This window comes from Pelmatolapia mariae, linkage group LG17, assembly GCF_036321145.2.
Source record: "Pelmatolapia mariae isolate MD_Pm_ZW linkage group LG17, Pm_UMD_F_2, whole genome shotgun sequence".
Lineage (NCBI taxonomy): Eukaryota > Metazoa > Chordata > Actinopteri > Cichliformes > Cichlidae > Pelmatolapia > Pelmatolapia mariae.
Genome location: NC_086242.1, coordinates 38,416,210 through 38,434,387, shown reverse-complemented (window position 1 = coordinate 38,434,387; position 18,178 = coordinate 38,416,210). Strand labels below are relative to the sequence as shown.

General features: G+C 42.1%; 1 protein-coding gene across 8 annotated transcripts in view; it reads left to right on the top strand.

The window, feature by feature from the left end:
- Window positions 1-315: 315 nt before the first annotated feature.
- Window positions 316-18,178, top strand: part of dennd5b (DENN/MADD domain containing 5B) — a 75,789-nt gene continuing 57,926 nt past the window's right edge. For all 8 annotated transcript variants that reach the window (XM_063460516.1, XM_063460515.1, XM_063460512.1 and 5 more), the window contains exon 1: window positions 316-637. In XM_063460516.1, the coding sequence (XP_063316586.1) occupies window positions 529-637 (109 nt within the window). In that variant the 5' untranslated portion in view covers window positions 316-528. The remainder of the gene's footprint in view (window positions 638-18,178) is intronic.

Here is an 18,178-nt window from a genome sequence, read left to right as displayed (position 1 = left end):
CACAACTTTTTATTATTTGAAAATGGAAGTGACATAATATGCCGTATGGGTGATGAGATCTTTTAGAACTATTAAATTGTGCTGAAATGTCATGAAAAGGACCTTAAATCCCTACAAAAATGCAAATAGTCAGTCATATTTTTTAAGTAGGGTATTTATTTAATTATTTATTTCTAATTTAAACGAGTAACCGTGTGTTGCAGTCTGTCAGCTTGACGAATATGAGGACCATAGGTTGTATTTGAATATCCCGCCTCGTCAGTCGACTCCTCCGAGCTTTGCCGAGGCGGGGATTCACACAGCCCTCTTGTCCCGTAGAGTTAGTAGTGTGTCGGGAAGCTGCACAGAAGCTCCGGTCACTGACTTTTATAAAGCAGCTCTTATACTGCCAATGTTTCATTTTCTCATACGACGCGTAACAGAAGAGCTTTATCAAAGACTGGAGCATTTTATTTAGCCCCCGCCTTTTCCTCTTGGATGTATCGCTTGAAGAACTAGGAACGGACCTCGCAGCTCACCGAAGCCGGGATGAGCGGGACCTCCGCGGGGTCGGCCGCGGCGCCCTGCCGCTTCGCGCACTACTTTGTTATTTGTGGAATAGACACAGAAACGGGACTTGAACCGGACGAGTTAGCAGGTATGTGGCTTCTTTTCTGTTGTTGAGTTATGAACGTGTTTTAAAGTCAAATGGAACCGCTACGGTCCCCTCTCGCTTAATACGGTGTTGTTAACTATAACGATCCATCCACCGCTATGGAGCTCTGACTTTTTATTGTAAACCATTTAATACATTTATGTAACATATAGTGAGATTTCAGAACACCCTAAAACACAAGTGACACATACACATCTTTACAAATAAGTGGAATGAAACAGTTACTTCAAAGAGTTACTACAGTGCAAATGAGCAGTGTCTATACATTAGGTTAACGGAATAAAGATACGCATCATTCCTGTCTGATCACAGTATATGAGCTGCGGAAACCAATGTCATTTAAGGTAATAAGCTTTTGAGAAATCAGCAGTAACCTATCTTTGCCGAATCCTATAATCTGATCTCGGCTTCCTGTGCTGTGCTACGTCTCAGAGCTGCTCTCAAGCTTCAGTGTCAGTGTTTCCCAAATGAATCGATTTTGAGTTTGATGCTTGTTGTGGCTTAAAATGATACATTTTAAGTAACTTTTGAAACAAAATAAAGCCATGTTTGGATACATTACGTGTTCTTCGCCGGTTTGTTTGTATGAGTTTTAATAGTAAAATAAAAAAGCATAGTTACGTTCAGTACTACCGCAGGTGTGGACTAAGATGGTGATATTGTCTCCACAGCAGAATGTCTTTTTTGACATGTAATTCCTGTACATAGATGGCAGGATCCCTGTTGTGTATTCACAGAAATCTTTTTCATCCTGGTTATTAAAGAAGAGCCGATGTCTGCTCTTCAGTGGCACCAACCTCAGTTTCAGCTTGTTTACTTTGTCACCAGATGCATTCACTCACAGGCTCAGTTTTTATTTTCTCCCTCTGTAACAGCCAGAGTGGAGTTTTTTTGTTGTTTTTTTAAATGCACTGTGGCAAGCTTTGCTTTGTGGATCAACAGGAGAGTTGCTTGCTGTATTGCATCACAGTTGAATTGTAACTTTTGCCTCTGGGGCAAAGTTGCGAATTGTAAAGTCAATGTGTTCATGTTGCACACAAGTGACTTGGCTTAAAGCCTGGATGATTAAGTGAAACGAATGAAGTTAATCTAGCCCAAACAAAACTGAACCTATACACAGATAGTATATTAAAATTTTATTGAAAGGGGGAAATAACTTTCCAGCACTGGGTTTCATAAACCAATTGCTTATCCTTGCTTTCCATAAAGACACTGCTTGGCTGTGGCCATCTGCTCAGCAGTGATGCTACTCTGCTGCACTGCTGAGATACAAACTGTAAAGGCATCATTTGTTTAAAAAAAAACCCTTATAAGTAAGTATTTTAAAAATATACTTAAAACTACTGTGGTGGGAAGCTACAGTTTTATACCAGAGATACATTATATACTTCCTTTGCTTTAAACTTCATCAAATGTGATCAGTGGTGAAGTGGCCAGCTTGGTGAGGATTCCCAATGGGCTGTTTAAAAAAGAAAATCACGAGATTAGTTAGTCAGCTCTAAGAGTGAGCCTCTGGATGACAACAGATTCATCAGACAGATGCTACCAGCTCAAGAAATCCTTCATCCCAAATCATTGAGGCTGGTTCTGCTCAAATAGCGTATCTTTGGTGATTTCAGCATACATACTTTTGGGACACAACAAAGGCTGACAGATGATGTAGTATAGCCTCGTCATGTTGTCAAACTATTACCGTGAAAAATCCCAGTTAAATAAAATAGCCTGTTATTTGTGCTGTGAAAAGAAGAAATCTTATCAGGAAAAGAATATGGAATCCAATCAGGTTTTCTTATAAATAAACTAAATGTGTTGCTTTTATGAATACAACTATAGTAAAAAATGTGAAATAGCTGCTCTGACTATCTGTAATCAGATCTGCTGCCACGGTCACTGGTGATCTCCAGTTGTACACAAAGATAATATTGCAATGATTGATGTCAACATATTGATTGTTTTTTGTTTTTTTTTTCAAGCTTAGGCAGCATCTCAGCCCCCCACTTATTCTTTTGCCCCTAAGTTAGAGGCAGAAACAAACAGAGTGACCCACATTAGGCTGTTTTTGCTTTTTTTTAGGCTGCGACTCCCCTCCTCCCTGCTTTTTGTGTGCTACTGTGGCCTTATTTCCCTCTGCTTATTGTTTTAGTAAGAGGGCCCAACTTCCTGCAGACCTGCCTCAACCTCCTTTTACAGTTGGCCGTACCTTCTCGCTCTCCCTGTATGTCTGCTATCCATGTCTAATATCATACATAAAGTCCATGTTTGGGTAATTGTATCAGTTTGTGTTTTTAATTATATTTTCATTAATTTATACATCAGAGAAAATAACATCATGCACAATTTATTTCCTCTTGGAGAATGCTCACTCTTATTTTTAAAAGTTTAGTTGTTGGTAACCAGCCAATCCTAAGCGTAGTATATCCTAGCTCATTGGCCACTGTGTTATTGTGGCAATCCTTGATATCATCCACCTGCATCCTTCAAAAGGGGTCTTTTGAGTATTTGAATGTAGTCAAACTTATCTTCTGTTCTTGAGCTGAAATCTTCAGAACCAATCAGCTGGTGAGGAACTTTTTCTTAACTGTTTAAATCTCTCCTGTAAGAAGTCACTGTCTCAGCCCAGGCCCACAGCCCATACCACACCACTCAGCCTCAGGGGTATAAATACAACCTGGCTGTCATACAGGCCCTAAAATAGTTTGTGCATTCTAACACCAGATGCATTTTGGGTCAGCAGCATTGTGGAGTTAAAGTGACCAGCCTGAAAAGCTAACTTTGGAGTGAGAGCTGTCACGTGTAGATTTAGATATGAGGTCATGGCTTGCACATCTCTCTTCTGTCTCTCAATGTAAGAAAGGTATGCGCTCTTGGTGGAGGGGAAGCAGCTGGTGGTTTCAGACCCCTGTAGCCTAAATCTTCCAGGTTATGAAAGACACTTTCATAACCTTTCACAACCATTCCTGTTTTCAGGAATGGATCTAAAATGTTTTCATTACCAGTTCAACTGTTTATGTTAAGCTTGTTCAACTATAAAAAGAATAAACATATCTGATGTGATTTTCAACTTTCATCTTATGGCAACATTTATGGCAGGTTGTAGTGACAGCGCTGATATGCATGAGAATCTCATTTTGTAGCAAAAAATAACTGAAGTGAGATAGTGAAGATATTTTTATCTTATTGGATACAAGAGATACTGACAAAGTTAACTGTGAGAACATGATTTGCGGTTGAAATAAGGTGATAAATTTGAAATATATGTTATTAAAATACTCAGCATTGCAAAATGTTAAAAATCTCAATAATAATCTATCATTGTGATAGTGTCATATTGTGAGATGTCTGGTGATTTCCTCCCTTACCAGCCAGTTTGGGATGCTGTATGATCGATCCCTGGGGAGATTTACTTCTCCAATGGGCCATTCTATACCCATTTATGACTCTTAATATTGTGTTTGCACAGTAACCTCCCATGCTACTAGCTTGGAAGCTGCCCAGTGCAGGTTTAAATATCAGTGAAGCACAGGGGCTTACAGGACAGCCGTGAGGTGGGAGTGTCTTTGGGCTGCTGCTGCAGGCCACAATGGGATTTAAACTGCTAAAACTCCCCTCTGGCCTGGACCATCTGTCTGCACCAGAGCAGCCTGAGAGCAGTCAGGACAACGACTGCATCATAACGGCCAGCATGACAAGTATGCTAATGACAGAGGCTAACAACAGTAATGGACGCTCCTGTTGACTCACGTTAACAATAGTGTGCATGGGTAATGGACAGATTATATGGCACAGACACTTATAATGGCTAATGACTGTTAACATCTCTGCAGTTTTTGTATTGTAATAATAATGTTGATCTCATTTTCAAATAGAATTTTTAACTCCTTTTTCTTTCCGAGCTTTTGTCCGTTTGGACAGTGACTCCACTGTCATGCTAGCTTTTGCTACAGATCTGAGTCTTTCTGAATGTGGATTTCTTTCTTTCACGCATCATTACTTCCTTCTCCTCTCTTCTAGCCTCAGTCTCTTTTACTTTGCTGTCCCCCGTTTGTTGCCTCGTGTTCTGTCAGCATGGCCGGCCTGTCGTTAAGCTTTTTAGAGTAATCTGTTTGGACACTTCCTCCAGGCTACACTGAGCACATCTCTGTAATATAACACACAGCCAGGCCTAAGCAGTGCCTCCTCTACTCCCCTACACACACTCAGGCTATTGACTCCACTCTGCTTTCTTCAGTGTTTGACCAACAGCATCCTCTTATTATAAAACTTGTCACTAAAGGTGGACTTTTTAATGACTGTGGATGTTTTTGCCTCACTTGACATGGAGACAAAAGTTTTCTCCTGACTGAGTTCTGATGTTCCCCAAAAGAACAACAAACACTTGTATGAATGTGTGTGTAAATGGGTGAATGAGACATGTTGTATAAAGTGCTTTAAATGCTTGAGTAGAAAAGTACGATATCACAACCAGTTCATTTACCATTCTGATGGCACCTCCTTCATTTATTGTCATATGCTTTCACCAAACTCGCTCAAGCTGGCGGAGGCTCTGCCTTTGGTTAAAAAGATCTATCCAGAAAAACCAAAAACCATTGAAGGTGTTGTTTGGTAAACCTGTGGAATACTTAACATCAAGCTTTCAGGTAGACTTTTGAAGTGTTTCTCCTCAATCAGATTAGATCCCACTCAGCAGTTTACAAGTGATTTAACTATATTTATATTTTTGGGCCAACATATTATGTCAGACTCTCGTATAGATTTCCTGGAATAATAATCTGTTTAATTTTGCTTCACTTAACCAAGTAGCATGAAGATAAACAAATGAAATGATAAAATGAATTCTATGGCATTGTGAACTATGAAATAATTGTCACCTCTCGACTCCACGCGTGCCACATAGTTGTGTGGGATGTTCAGTGTTGAAGGAGATCCTAGATCTTGCTCACAGATATTTGATTTAACTTTTAAAAAATGCTGCTGTGTCTTTTTCTTAGTCCTTTAGATTTTAGATTGTTAGTTTTACAGGGAATTTATAATTCTGTGTTAAACTTTGATATAGTCACATCATAACCACAGACCATTCTGAAATCCTACAATGTGAGGTGCATTTCCCTAGAAATGTAACTGCATGTTGCATTGGACTGCACAGATATAAATGCTGGCAATGGCATGGGCCATGTGTGTATGCTGTACATAGATTCAGCCTACAACGTAGGTATAAATGACACTTTACTGTTTGGAGCAGCGCTGCGTTGATAAAAGGGAAGCAAAGAGTCAGGAGATATGGGGCCCCATCCTGGATGAGAGGCTGCTAATCAAAGTTAAGAGTCAGGGGGTGGGGTGCGGTAATGATCGATCGCCTGCTTGTGGGAGTCAGCGGGGCCTGCCACCAAAGTGAGCAGTTGCTCTTGAAAGGCCTGAACAACCATCTCATAGCCCCTCCCTTGAAGTGACCTCTAACCCCAAGCGCCATATGTTCTCTCTCAACATGACCTGAAAGAGACAAAAGAGGCAGTGAAAGCCGAAAAGATTGTTTCTTGTAGATTTCTGCAACAGTTGTAGTTGGACATGACCATGATGAGTCAGCTCCACTGACTTTGTTTTCTGTTGCTGATTTTGTATAGAGGCTTGAGGTTTTGTTCTTTGATTGCAGCTGTTCAGAGCGGCTGCATTTAATTATGGAATAAACATGCACGAGACTGAAGAGTTAAAAGGGAAGCTGCAGAGAGAGACTGCAATGGTTGTTGGCAGAAGCACCCATGCATTTACAATTTACGTGTGAAATAAATGGAAATTCTCTATGTTCTCCGATAGAACTCAGCATCCTCTTCCTGTATTTACTGTTGTTACTACCTCCCCAGACACTTCGGGCCAATGAGCAGGCTGAACATTCTCACGTGGTTTCTAGCGACGCATTTTGGTTCGCTTGGAGTTCACTTGGGTTTTTCTCTGTGTGGAAACAAACCAAAACCATGGGAAAAAGCTACAAGTTTACAAGTTTACTCATCAACTGATTCACATATATGTGTGTGTGTGTGTGTGTGTGTGTGTGTGTGTGTGTGTGTGTGTGTGTGTGTGTGTGTGTGTGTGTGTGTGTGTGTGTGTGTGTGTGTATCTGTGTTTGTGTGTGTCATCCTATCACTTTTGACAGAAAAATAAGTTAGCAATGAAAAAAAATCAATAGCCACAATTTAAACAGAAGCTACTGGGAGGAGCTAACTAAAAAAAGGCTGAACAGAGTACACTGAAAGCTAAGCTTTGACTAATGAGTCCAAATTAGTTTTCATTGATTTTAAATATAATGCTCCAGCATAATACAGCCAGGGGACATATACAGGCAGTATTGGCTCTGATAAACTTGATCATGGTAACTGCAGAGTGTGGTGTTATGGCAGAGTGCCTGTAAATCTCCTTACATAACTGAGATAGACTGCCCAGTGGTAGCTAAGACCCCTTATGACGGATTAGAGCTGCTGCTGACATCACCTCACTGTAGCTGTTTTGTTCATGGATACCAGAAAATGTTGGAAGAATTTATACAAACACCATAAAGCCTGTCATATGAGACAGTCGGAATGTGTAATGAGCTCACTTTACCTTTATGAAGTCACAGTGCTCACAGAGACCTTTTTAAAATGCTTTTTAGATAGTAAGTTGTCACTTTTGATTGCTTCTGCTCTTATAGAATTATATAATCCTTTCTCAGAAACAAAAACCAGGTTAAAAAAAATCAGGTAATTCTTTGTTTTTACATTCATCAGGTTCCAATCAGCCCAAATAGCAAAGAGAAATTAAAAGTGCACACCATGAAAGAGTTTGGGTCAAGAGATCCTTGACCCAAAGAGGTGGTTAAGAGAGTTTTCTAGGGTGAAAACTGCATCCTCTCATTTGTCAATCCACAGTGTGTGTGTGTGTGTGTGTGTGTGTGTGTGTGTGTGTGTGTGTGTGTGTGTGTGTGTGTGTGTCCTGATCCTTTTACTAGCCGAATTGGACTTTGATTTTTCAGAGAATGAGCTCCAACTCATCTACTGACCTCTGGTCTGTGTGGTAAGGCTGAATAAACAAAAGCATGACCTCTCTCAGATAAGCAGTTCATGTCATATTCTCTCTCTGTCTATCTTTTCTGTTGTGAAATTTGATCTACCATAACTGGTACCAGTTTGAAATCATTCTTTGACCTTGATATTGTCTGATGTAAAACTACAGCTTCTATCAGCTGTCTCTATTAATCTTAGGATGTTAAATACAGATGATTGGTAAACCCCACTAATCCCACATTGTTAGCATAAGTACCTTGATGGATTGTCCTATTATGTCACAGCCCACATAAATTCCCCAACAGCCAAAATCTCCTCCATCATCACATCATTACCTCGTAGTTAACTGTGTTTCAATCTGTGTGATTGAGCTCGAGCCACATTCAGTCACATACAAATAAAGCCCTCTCTCCTACCCTTAAAGCAACACCAGGTTATGTAATTAGGGTGTTGGTGTACTTGTCAAGGCAGATTAGAGCAACTCAGCTGCTATTTCTGAAAGACTGGCTTGGATTGTTTAGTGCAGCAGTGAAACGTGACAAAACGGTCAAATCTGATAGGTACACAGTCTGATCGGGAGAGAAGCTGATGAACAGGTATTTAAAAAAAATAAAAAAATAAATAGTGAGAAAATTGAAGAAAATCACTCCAGTCTGTGACTACTGTCACAGAAAGAGATGAAACCACTAAAAACTGTAACCTAAAAAATGTTTTTGCCTGTTTTATTTCATTTTTAGTTCATTGTTCCAGAAGCTACAGACCCAGATACAAGTAATCATAGTAAAGCGCTTAGCAGCTAAAGAGCTAAATATTTCGCTCAAGACGTGGTGGATTGCAAAGATCAGAATGAATAATATAAACTTCACTCAAGTGTTTCCATAAAGCAATTTGTTGTATAACCTTCGACTCTCAATGGCTCCAATTAGATCACCCAGACGACATCACAGTTATATCAGGGCTATTTTTTAAGACTTCAAAAACTTGGGCTCACGCACAAAATCAACTGTCTTGTCTTGTTTTGTTTTTTATATTTAGTTTTCTTCTTCAGTTTTAGATTGATATAACTTGGTGCTATGGATAACACAGGTGGACGTTCTAAATGTGTTTGTTTGCTTTGTCTAAGCTTGCATCTGTGGCACGGAAAGCAGAATATTATGTTGAATCCCTTGTGTACAGATGTTTTTCAGTCATTTCTAAGAGTTTCAACCAGAATGCATATTTGCATTGGGCGCTCCAGTGAACTGTGTCTCTATGCTCCAGTGTAGTTCGAAGGTTAGTGTCAAGGCAGCACAAAGATAGACTTTACCCACTGAGAGCACACACACACACACTCTCTCACACACCAGCTGTTTTTCACCGGTCTTTTGAACAAACATGTCTTTGTCTGTGTCTGTTGTTATCATGGCTCCATTTTTTCTATAATGTATTTTCCAGGTAAAGCCTCATTAAGCCTCAGGACGCTCACAGTACTCTAGGTTTTAACGGAGCCATTGTGTCATTGTGCTTTGACGGCTCAGATGGAATTTTCAATTCAATTTTATTTATACAGCACCAAATCACAACAACAGTGGCCTCAAGGGGCTTTATATTGTAAGGTAGACCCTACAATAATACATACAGAGAAAAACCCAACAATCATATGACCCCCTATGAGCAAACACTTTGGTGACAGTGGGAAGGAAAAACTCCCTTTTAACAGGAAGAAACCTTCAGCAGAACTAGACAATTTCTTTGGGATGTTGGCGCTGTCACTAAGACCAACATTCCACATAATAGGGCTTTGTTGTGCATGACTAATATGATTGTGGTTCATCTTAAAGATATATGGTTAAACAAATTCCAGATGCTTATGCCTAACTGGGAGAAGCTTTAGATACAGCAGGCTGCACACTGTTGGAAAAATTGCGCTACATCAATATCTATCACAAAGAGACCCAAACCAACAATATCTTAATCTGTCTCTCGGGACTATCCGATTTATGTTTCGTATTTTCGGGTCAGAGCACCACACCCATTGGTTCTGCTCCCAAGTATGTATCTTTAAAATTGTTTTTATATATGCATTTTTTAAAAAACGTAGTAATTTCTTAGCAAGCTAAGACACAACCTCGTTTACTCCTTTCTTGAGAAGTAGTTTTATTGGTGGATTAAAATTAGTTTAGACTAATTAAAGCAATAAAGAAACTAGACACCAGGATGCTCTAGGCTGCAGGTCGATGATCGATTTTGTAATCGTATCACCAGACCTGCGACCATATGTTCTGGACACTCGGGTAAAGAGAGGGGCTGAGCTGTCAACTGATCACCACCTGGTGGTGAGTTGGATCAGGTGGCGGGGGAGGACACTGGACAGACCCGGTGCACCTAAATGCGTAGTGTGCTGGGAACGCCTAGCAGAGGCCCCAGTCCGTGAGATCTTCAACGCACACCTCCGGCAGAGCTTCAACAGCATTCCGAGGGAGACTGGGGACATTGAGTCCGAATGGACCATGTTCAGCATATCTTTTGCCGAAGCTGCTGCATTGAGCTGCGGCCGCAAGGTGGTTGGTGCCTGTCGTGGTGGTAACCCCTGAACCAAATGGTGGACACCAGAGGTGAAGGGAGCCACCAGGCTGAAGAAGGAGTCCTATTGGGCTTGGTTAGCCTGTGGGACTTCTGACAGGCAGCTGATAGGTACCGACAGGCCAAGCGGAATGTGGCTCGGGCAGTGGCTGAAGCAAAAACTCGGGTGTGGGAGGAGTTCGGTGAGGCCATGGAAAAAGACTTTCGGACTTCCTCGAAGAGATTCTGGCTAACCGTCAGGCGCCTCAGGAGGGGAAAGCGGTGCTCTACCTGCACTGTATATAGTGCTGGTGGAGCGCTGCTGACGTCGACTGAGAAAATTGTCGGGCGGTGGAAGGAATACTTTGAGGACCTCCTTAATCCCACTGACACGTCTTCCGAGGAGGAAGCAGAGTCTGGGGATGAGGGGGATGATCCGCCAATTTCCGGGGGCGAGGTCACTGAGGCAGTTAAACAACTCCTTGGTGGCAGAGCCCCTGGTGTTGATGAGGTCCGCCCCGAGTTCCTGAAGGCTCTGGATGTTGTAGGGCTGTCCTGGCTGACACGCCTCTACAATGTTGCGTGGAGATCAGGGGCAGTACCCCTGGACTGGCAGACCGGGGTGGTGGTCCCCATCTTTCAGAAGGGGGACCAGAGGGTGTGTTCCAACTACAGGGGGATCACACTCCTCAGCCTCCCTGGGAAGGTCTATGCCAGGGTGCTGGAAAGGAGAGTTCGTCCGCTAGTCGAACCTCAGATACAGGAGGAACAATGCGGTTTTCGTCCTGGTCGCGGAACACTGGCCCAGCTCGTTATCCTCTCAAGGATACTTGAGGGTGCATGGGAGTTTGCCCAACCAGTCTACATGTGTTTTGTGGACTTGGAGAAGGCATTCGACCGTGTCCCTCGGGGTGTCCTGTGGGAGGTGTTGCGGGAGTATGGGGTGTCTGGCCCATTACTACGGGCCATTCGATCCCTATACAACCGTTGCAAGAGCTTGGTTCGCATTGCCGGCAATAAGTCGGACTCGTTCCCGGTGGGTGATGGGCTCCACCAGGGCTGCCCTTTGTCACCGAGTCTGTTCATAATTTTTATGGACAGGATTTCTAGGCGCAGCCAAGTGGCGGAGGGCTTTCACTTCGGTGGCCTCAGAATCTCATCTCTGCTTTTCGCAGATGATGTGGTTCTGTTGGCTTCATCAGGTGATGGCCTCCAGCTCGCACTGGAACGGTTTGCAGCCGAGTGTGAAGCAGCGGGAATGAGGATCAACACCTCCAAATCTGAGGCCATGGTTCTCAGCCGGAAAAGGGTGGAGTGCCCACTCCGGGTCGGGGATGAGTTCCTGCCCCAAGTGGAGGAGTTCAAGTATATCGGGGTCTTGTTCGCGAGTGATGGGAGAAGGGAGCCGGAGATTGACAGACGGATTGTTGCTGCGGCTGCAGTGATGCGGACGCTGTACCGGTCCGTCGTGGTGAAGAGAGAGCTGAGTGTAAAAGTGAAGCTCTCAATTTACCAGTCGATCTACGTCCCGACCCTCACCTATGGCCACGAGCTGTGGGTAGTGACCGAAAGAACGAGATCGCGGATACAAGCGGTGGAAATGAACTTCCTCCGAAGGGTGGCTGGCCTCTCCCTTAGAGATAAGGTGAGAAGTTCAGCCATCCGGGAGGGGCTCAGAGTAGAGCCGCTGCTCCTCCACATTGAAAGGAGCCAGCTGAGGTGGTACGGGCATCTGACAAGGAAGCCTCCTGGGCGCCTCCTAGGTGAGGTGTTCCGGGCATGTCCCACCGGGAGGAAGCCCCAGGGCAGACCCAGGACACGCTGGAGGGATTATATCTCTCGGCTGGCCTGGGAACGCCTTGGTGTTCCCCCGGATAAGCTAGACGAGGTGGCTGGGGAGAGGGAGGTCTGGGCTTCTCTGCTTAGGCTGCTGCCCCCGCGACCCGCCCCCGGATAAAGCGGAAGAAGATGGATGGATGGATGGATGGAAACTAGACTGTTTCTTTAGTGCTTTATTTGCAACTGAGAATGAGCTTCTGAAAGTTGTTTTTGATTATAGTTGCACTTCTATCAATGGGAGTTGGCATGTACTTCAGATCTTTTACATAAACATAAACATACATAAACTTACTGCTGACATGAGGGTTCATCTAGTTTGTCTACTATTGCTTTGAAATGTCTTGTAATTTAGAACTCAGAAAGCAAAAATGAAAGTGGATAAAAACGATCCATTATTAATAGCAATATATTTATTAAAGAAGAGGCAAATTAGTGAGTATGAAAATCAAACTTTGAAAAGTTAGTCTGTATTGCCCTCATTCTTTTCATCACTCTGCTGTGCTATGTGCACATCTCCCATACTTCACCGTCACACGGCTCGTCTTTTCTCAGTATCGCCATGAGGCTGGCTGTAACTCCATCAGACATCTGTAGCTTTGGATCACTGCTTGTTTTTGTGTGATGCTTCATCTTGTTTATTAAGTCAGACAGTGCAGAATGTTGCTTTTGTCACATTTACCAAAAAAGATTGTGTTTACATCCTTATATATCCTTATCCTTATTATATTTACTAATTAATTATGCATTAGCGGGTTCCATTATCTGTGATGTCAGCTATTGTTGTGTTCTGTAGATGTCCAGCTTTTAGTATTAAACAAAAACTCATAGAGTTCTTGGACAGGAGCTTAACACAAAAAAAGAGTGCAATCACATTACTAGAGAAAATTACAAACAGTTCTTATCCAGGTACACTGTGCACAAAAAAGTGATTTAAAAAAAGCAAAATGGAAGTGACTGAAAATAAATGAAATAAAAATAACTACTCAATGAATGAAAATAGAGGTTGATTACAAAAATGTGAAATTAAGAAATAGTGTAGAAGGGCACTACTACTACTCTGTTTACCATTACATTACAATTAGTTTATTATTTATTTTTGTTATAAATAAAGATTTTTACGGACGTTTAATTAAATATGCTACTTTCTTAAATATTATCAGATACACTTGTAAAATGAAAAAGGAGAACTGTGTTAAGTAATGTTTATATTGATGTAAATAATGCTCCAGTTGAAGTAAGTAACACAACAGTCACTGCATGTTGTACCTTCACCTAGCTTTGCGACTGTGGCTGAACATTACAATTGAGAGAGAAACCCAAAAGTTGGATGATCCCCTATAAGCCAGAATTTGGCATTTGTGGGAAGGAATAACTCCCTTTTCATAGGAAGGCAAAACCAGGTTTAGGGAGGGATAGCCATTTGCCATGGCTGGTTAGAGGTGAGGAAGGAGAAAAGACAGAAAAGTAGAGAGACCGTGGACAGCAGACAAAAGTTTATGACATAAATTGTTTGTTTGTTGATTTATTTTGATCATGTAAACAATATACAAAGTTCACTTAGCAAAGAAAAGAAGGAAAAAATGTTAGACAAAATGAAGCTAGTACATTTCAGATCACCTGTTCTGATTCAGTTACATATCAAAAAGGAGTAGGAAGAAGTACACACTTATTTAACCCCTTTGCCATAAGCTATCGGTCAGTATTTAATCAGCTTCCTTATTGAGATAATCTGCAGTAATAATAACAAACATATTTCTAAAGTAATATATACACCACATCATGTGATGTGGTAACTTTGTCTCCACACCAATACCTCTCATTTTGAAACGTTAATTGTACAATAACATTTACAGTAACATTTCCTAAACAGAGACATTCATGAAAATCATATCTTTATAACTCTTTTTGAACTGCTTTATGTTTGGACGTTGCTTTAACTCCATACCCAAACTGTTCCACAGCTTCACTCACACAGAAACATAAAAGCTTTTTCTGGTAGTATGCACACTGACACCTTTGAATGATCCCTATTACCTGCTTTGTGGATGATTCGAACTGCTTTTTTTTGATAGAGTAAAAGTGAATGTAATGTACTTTTACAGTTATAGCCCCAGGCCTCTGCACAATACCTTAAGTAAGGTGAAACATCAAAAACCCATACAGAATAAAAAGAGGGAAGTGCATCAAGGAAAATCCTTCAGCAGGGTCACCTGGTCCCAGCATAACTAGCTTTACAGCCTAATCTTAAAAATAGAGAGGTTTTCTATCTCCTTCTCTTGTGCCTAGTTCCAGAAGTGCGGGACCTTAAAGCTGAAGGCTTTTCCCCCCATTCTGGATCACAGGTAACCCTGCTTCATGATCATTCACAGCTTTGAATGTGAGGATAAGGATGCTATATTCAATTGTGGACTTCCCAGGGAACCAATGAAGAGTACCAACTAATATGGGAGATCATAACAAAGAGCAAAGTTCCCAGAGAAAAGGGAAGTTTGGACCAATCAAGCAACTCATTCACAAACTGGATTTGCTGGGGATCAGCACCTCCCTGTGTAACTGGCTGCTGGATTTCCAGGCAACACTCCCAGCACAAGAACACTGAATACGGGGTTCTCCAAGGATGTGTGTTGAGCCACCTTCTCTTCACTCTGCTGACCCACGACTGCACTCCATCATACAGCTCCAACCTCTTCATCAAATTTGCAGACGATACAACTGTGATAGGCAACAATGATGAGACCTACTACAGGAGTGAAGTTAACCATCTGGCCGAATGGTGCAGCAACAACATCCTGTCCCTGAATGTGGAGAAGACTCAGGAGATCATCATAGACTTCAGGACAACTCACACCCTGCACAACCCACTAACCATCAACGGTGCTGCTGTGGAGACTCTACTTCCTCTGCAAACTGAGGAGAGCAAGAGCCTCAACCCCCATTATGAGCACCTTCTACAGAGGCACCATTGAGAGCATCCTCACCAGCTGCATCACTGTGAGGTATGGCTCCTACAAATAACTCTATATACCACAGAGTTGAAAAGGAGTTTAAAAGGAGTAGAATGAAGTTTACACTTATTTACTTTAAGCCCTGTTGTTTTATGATATTTTAAATATCATTATGAATGCACAGCGACTGCATGGATACCTCTGAGCTGCTGTTTCTCTGGGAACTCCCTCCCCCCTCAGTAACATCACTGTCACCACATCCCTGTGGGTACAGCTGCCATGCTAACAGCTGACTAATGACACACATGTACACAAAGAAATGCACAGTTACAAAGTCGGCTCTCTACCTCGTAGTTTTCATAATAGTCGTCCTATGAGATGTAACAGGGCGGCCAGAGCAGTCACTCTTCAGACTGACTACTGATTGAAGGAGCTTTGCTTCTTACCTCATATATATTGATGTATACATCCAATGGTTTTGTAAACTTTTGCTAAAATGCTTTTTAGCAATGGCTTAATTTGATGGCGTGAAACCACCGTGTGGCGGGGCGTAGTCTGTGGCGCCGGAGCGGGAGGCTGACACACCGGAGCTGCATCAGCTCATCACGCCTGCCCTGTCTGTACTCGGTCCTGACTGAAGTTGTTGTTGTTGGTGTTGTGTGTGGCTGACAGCTGAAAAGCTGCAGCCGAGAGTTGTAAGAAACGAAAACTGTAATAAAGCGTGCTGAAAAGTGCGAATATGTTGTTGGGTCTACCACGCTTCGTTTACAAACCCTTAAACATGAAGTGATGTGTCACTTCATGTTTAAGGGTAGGCTTATGATTCCCTTTGGCTTTGATAATCAAGCCAGTGATGTGATGTGTTTTAGTCTTGTTTCCTGTTTTGTTTTGTTTTTTGCAACATTGGTTGCATTGTTTATATCTTCCTTCGTGTTGTTTATTATATCTGTCAGCAATCCTTCATCTTAGGTTATTTTTGGGTTGGGTGTCTGCTAGGTAGTATTTAGTTAGTCCCTTTTTGTGTTCCAGTCTTGTTTCTCTGTTTTCGTGTGTCCATTTCTCCTCTGTCAAGTTGATCTTGGTCCCCAAGTTTAGTTGTATTTTACTTCCTGTTTTATTTTGACAGCGATTGTTCTCTGTGTTTTGTGTTACCTATAGCTTCCTCCTGATGTTTTATGTTAGTTATGTTAGTTACCTGTTATCTTTCCCCTTGTTATCCAGTGCTTGTATGTATTGTCTGAGTCACCTCTGTCGCTCGTCCTGGACACTTGGAGTCCCTGCTCTGCCAGTGTTTTGGACTAGGTTTTGAGTTCACTCCCTGTCGTCTGAGTCCTGTATTTGTGTCCTAATTAGTGGTGCAACGGATCAGAAATCTCACGGTTCGGATCGGTTCGCGGTTTTAAGTCACAGATCGGATCAATTTTCGGATCAACAAAAAAAGTAAAGCGCTATACAAATGCAGGCCATTTACCATTTAAGGTAGACCCTACAATAATACATACCGCTCATTATATCGCACTCCGCTGTGATATAATGAGCTGTCACGGTCACGTAGCTTTCCGTTGCCCTGGAGGTCCACCCATTTGTAGTTGGGCAACAGAAGATGCCTGGGACAGTTCAGCCATAACTTAAATCTTTTCCTGCTCATACATGCTTGGAACGATCTTGCCACTAAAATGGACGCGAACGGGATATCATAGCGTGGCTCAAGCACGTTCATCATAGTTTAAACCCCTTGTTTTGCACAACGGAATACGGCCTCCCGTCTGCAGCTAAACACCCCAGTAGCTTTTGTAATAACTTTAGCCCGGTCGGATTGGGCAGGAAAGGGCTGCTTAAATACCACAAACTCCTCTGCTCCTCCACTTGGACCGCTAGCGCTGGCCATAACTATCGCTTGACAGACCCACCACGCGCACCATACACATACTTTTTTTTCTTCTTTTTCGAATCTTCGGATGACGTGCGTCCCGAACTGTGGAGTGGGATCGGTTCGGATTACGGATCAACCGTGATCCGTTGCACCACTAGTCCTAATCCACAAGATATGCAGCTGATCCATGACATCATGAGTTTGAATATTTAGGAGGAACAATGCTGTTTTCATCCTGGTTACACTTACCAAACATTGTAAACGTATATTTTTCCCTTTACAACTGCACTGAGAGCTCTGTTCATAGGTTTTGTGGATTTCAGGCACAGCCAAGGGGACAAAGTTGTCTGCTTCAGTCATCTTGGGATTATGCTTTTTGCAAAGTACATGGTGATGATTTCTAACTCACCTTTGGGTTGCTTGCAGCTCAGTTTGAGATTTCCAGTTACTGAGTTTTTAGTTTAGTTTTGATTACTATTGTGTGCCGAGTTTTGTTTTTTCTCTTGTTCTGTTAAGCTGCATACTCACTGAGATCACTTCTAGCTGGCAGATGCCTGTGTGACCTTCTGATATATTAACTAGCAGCTCATGTATCAATCAATGGGATCCACTCACACTGGTGTTCGCTTGAGCTGCTCACCTGAAAGCTTATCCTGGCTCCTGCCCACCTTGTTTCACCACTAGTTATTTTTTACCACATTGCTTTAAAATTCTCGTTTGGCAGCTTTTGCAAACAAAATTATACTCCTAATGTGATGTTGTGCCAAATGTAGTTTTGCTTTTCCAAGATGAGGTCTCCTCTTGTTTGTGTGGTTTGTTTATCTGTGTATTTATTCATTTCTATTATTGTTTAAGGAGATGGAAAGAACCATTACTGTAATTTCAGTTATTACAGTATATGTGTAAAATGACAGTGACTAAGCTGACAGGCAGAAAAAAGGAAGGGGGGAGAAAATAGGAGAAAACATAATAAAAGGATATAGCACAAAGAAAAACAAACATACAGCACCTGGAACAGAAAAATGTGAAAATGCCCAGATAACACAAATCCACAATCTTCTTATGGTCTGCTCTCTTGATTGTCCCCAGAGTGTATATTTGTGTTTGTATATAGTTGTAGTTTCCCTGTTCCCTGTCAGAGTGTCTGCTAACATGTCCTTGTGTGTTCCCTAGTGATGGACAAAGCAGTGTTTTGTGAAACACTGAAACATTTGAAGCAGTTGTGCTGGAGTTGCATCGAGTTTCCAGAACAATTGGGCGCCTTTCTCCACAGGGACACCTGCTGGCCACTTTT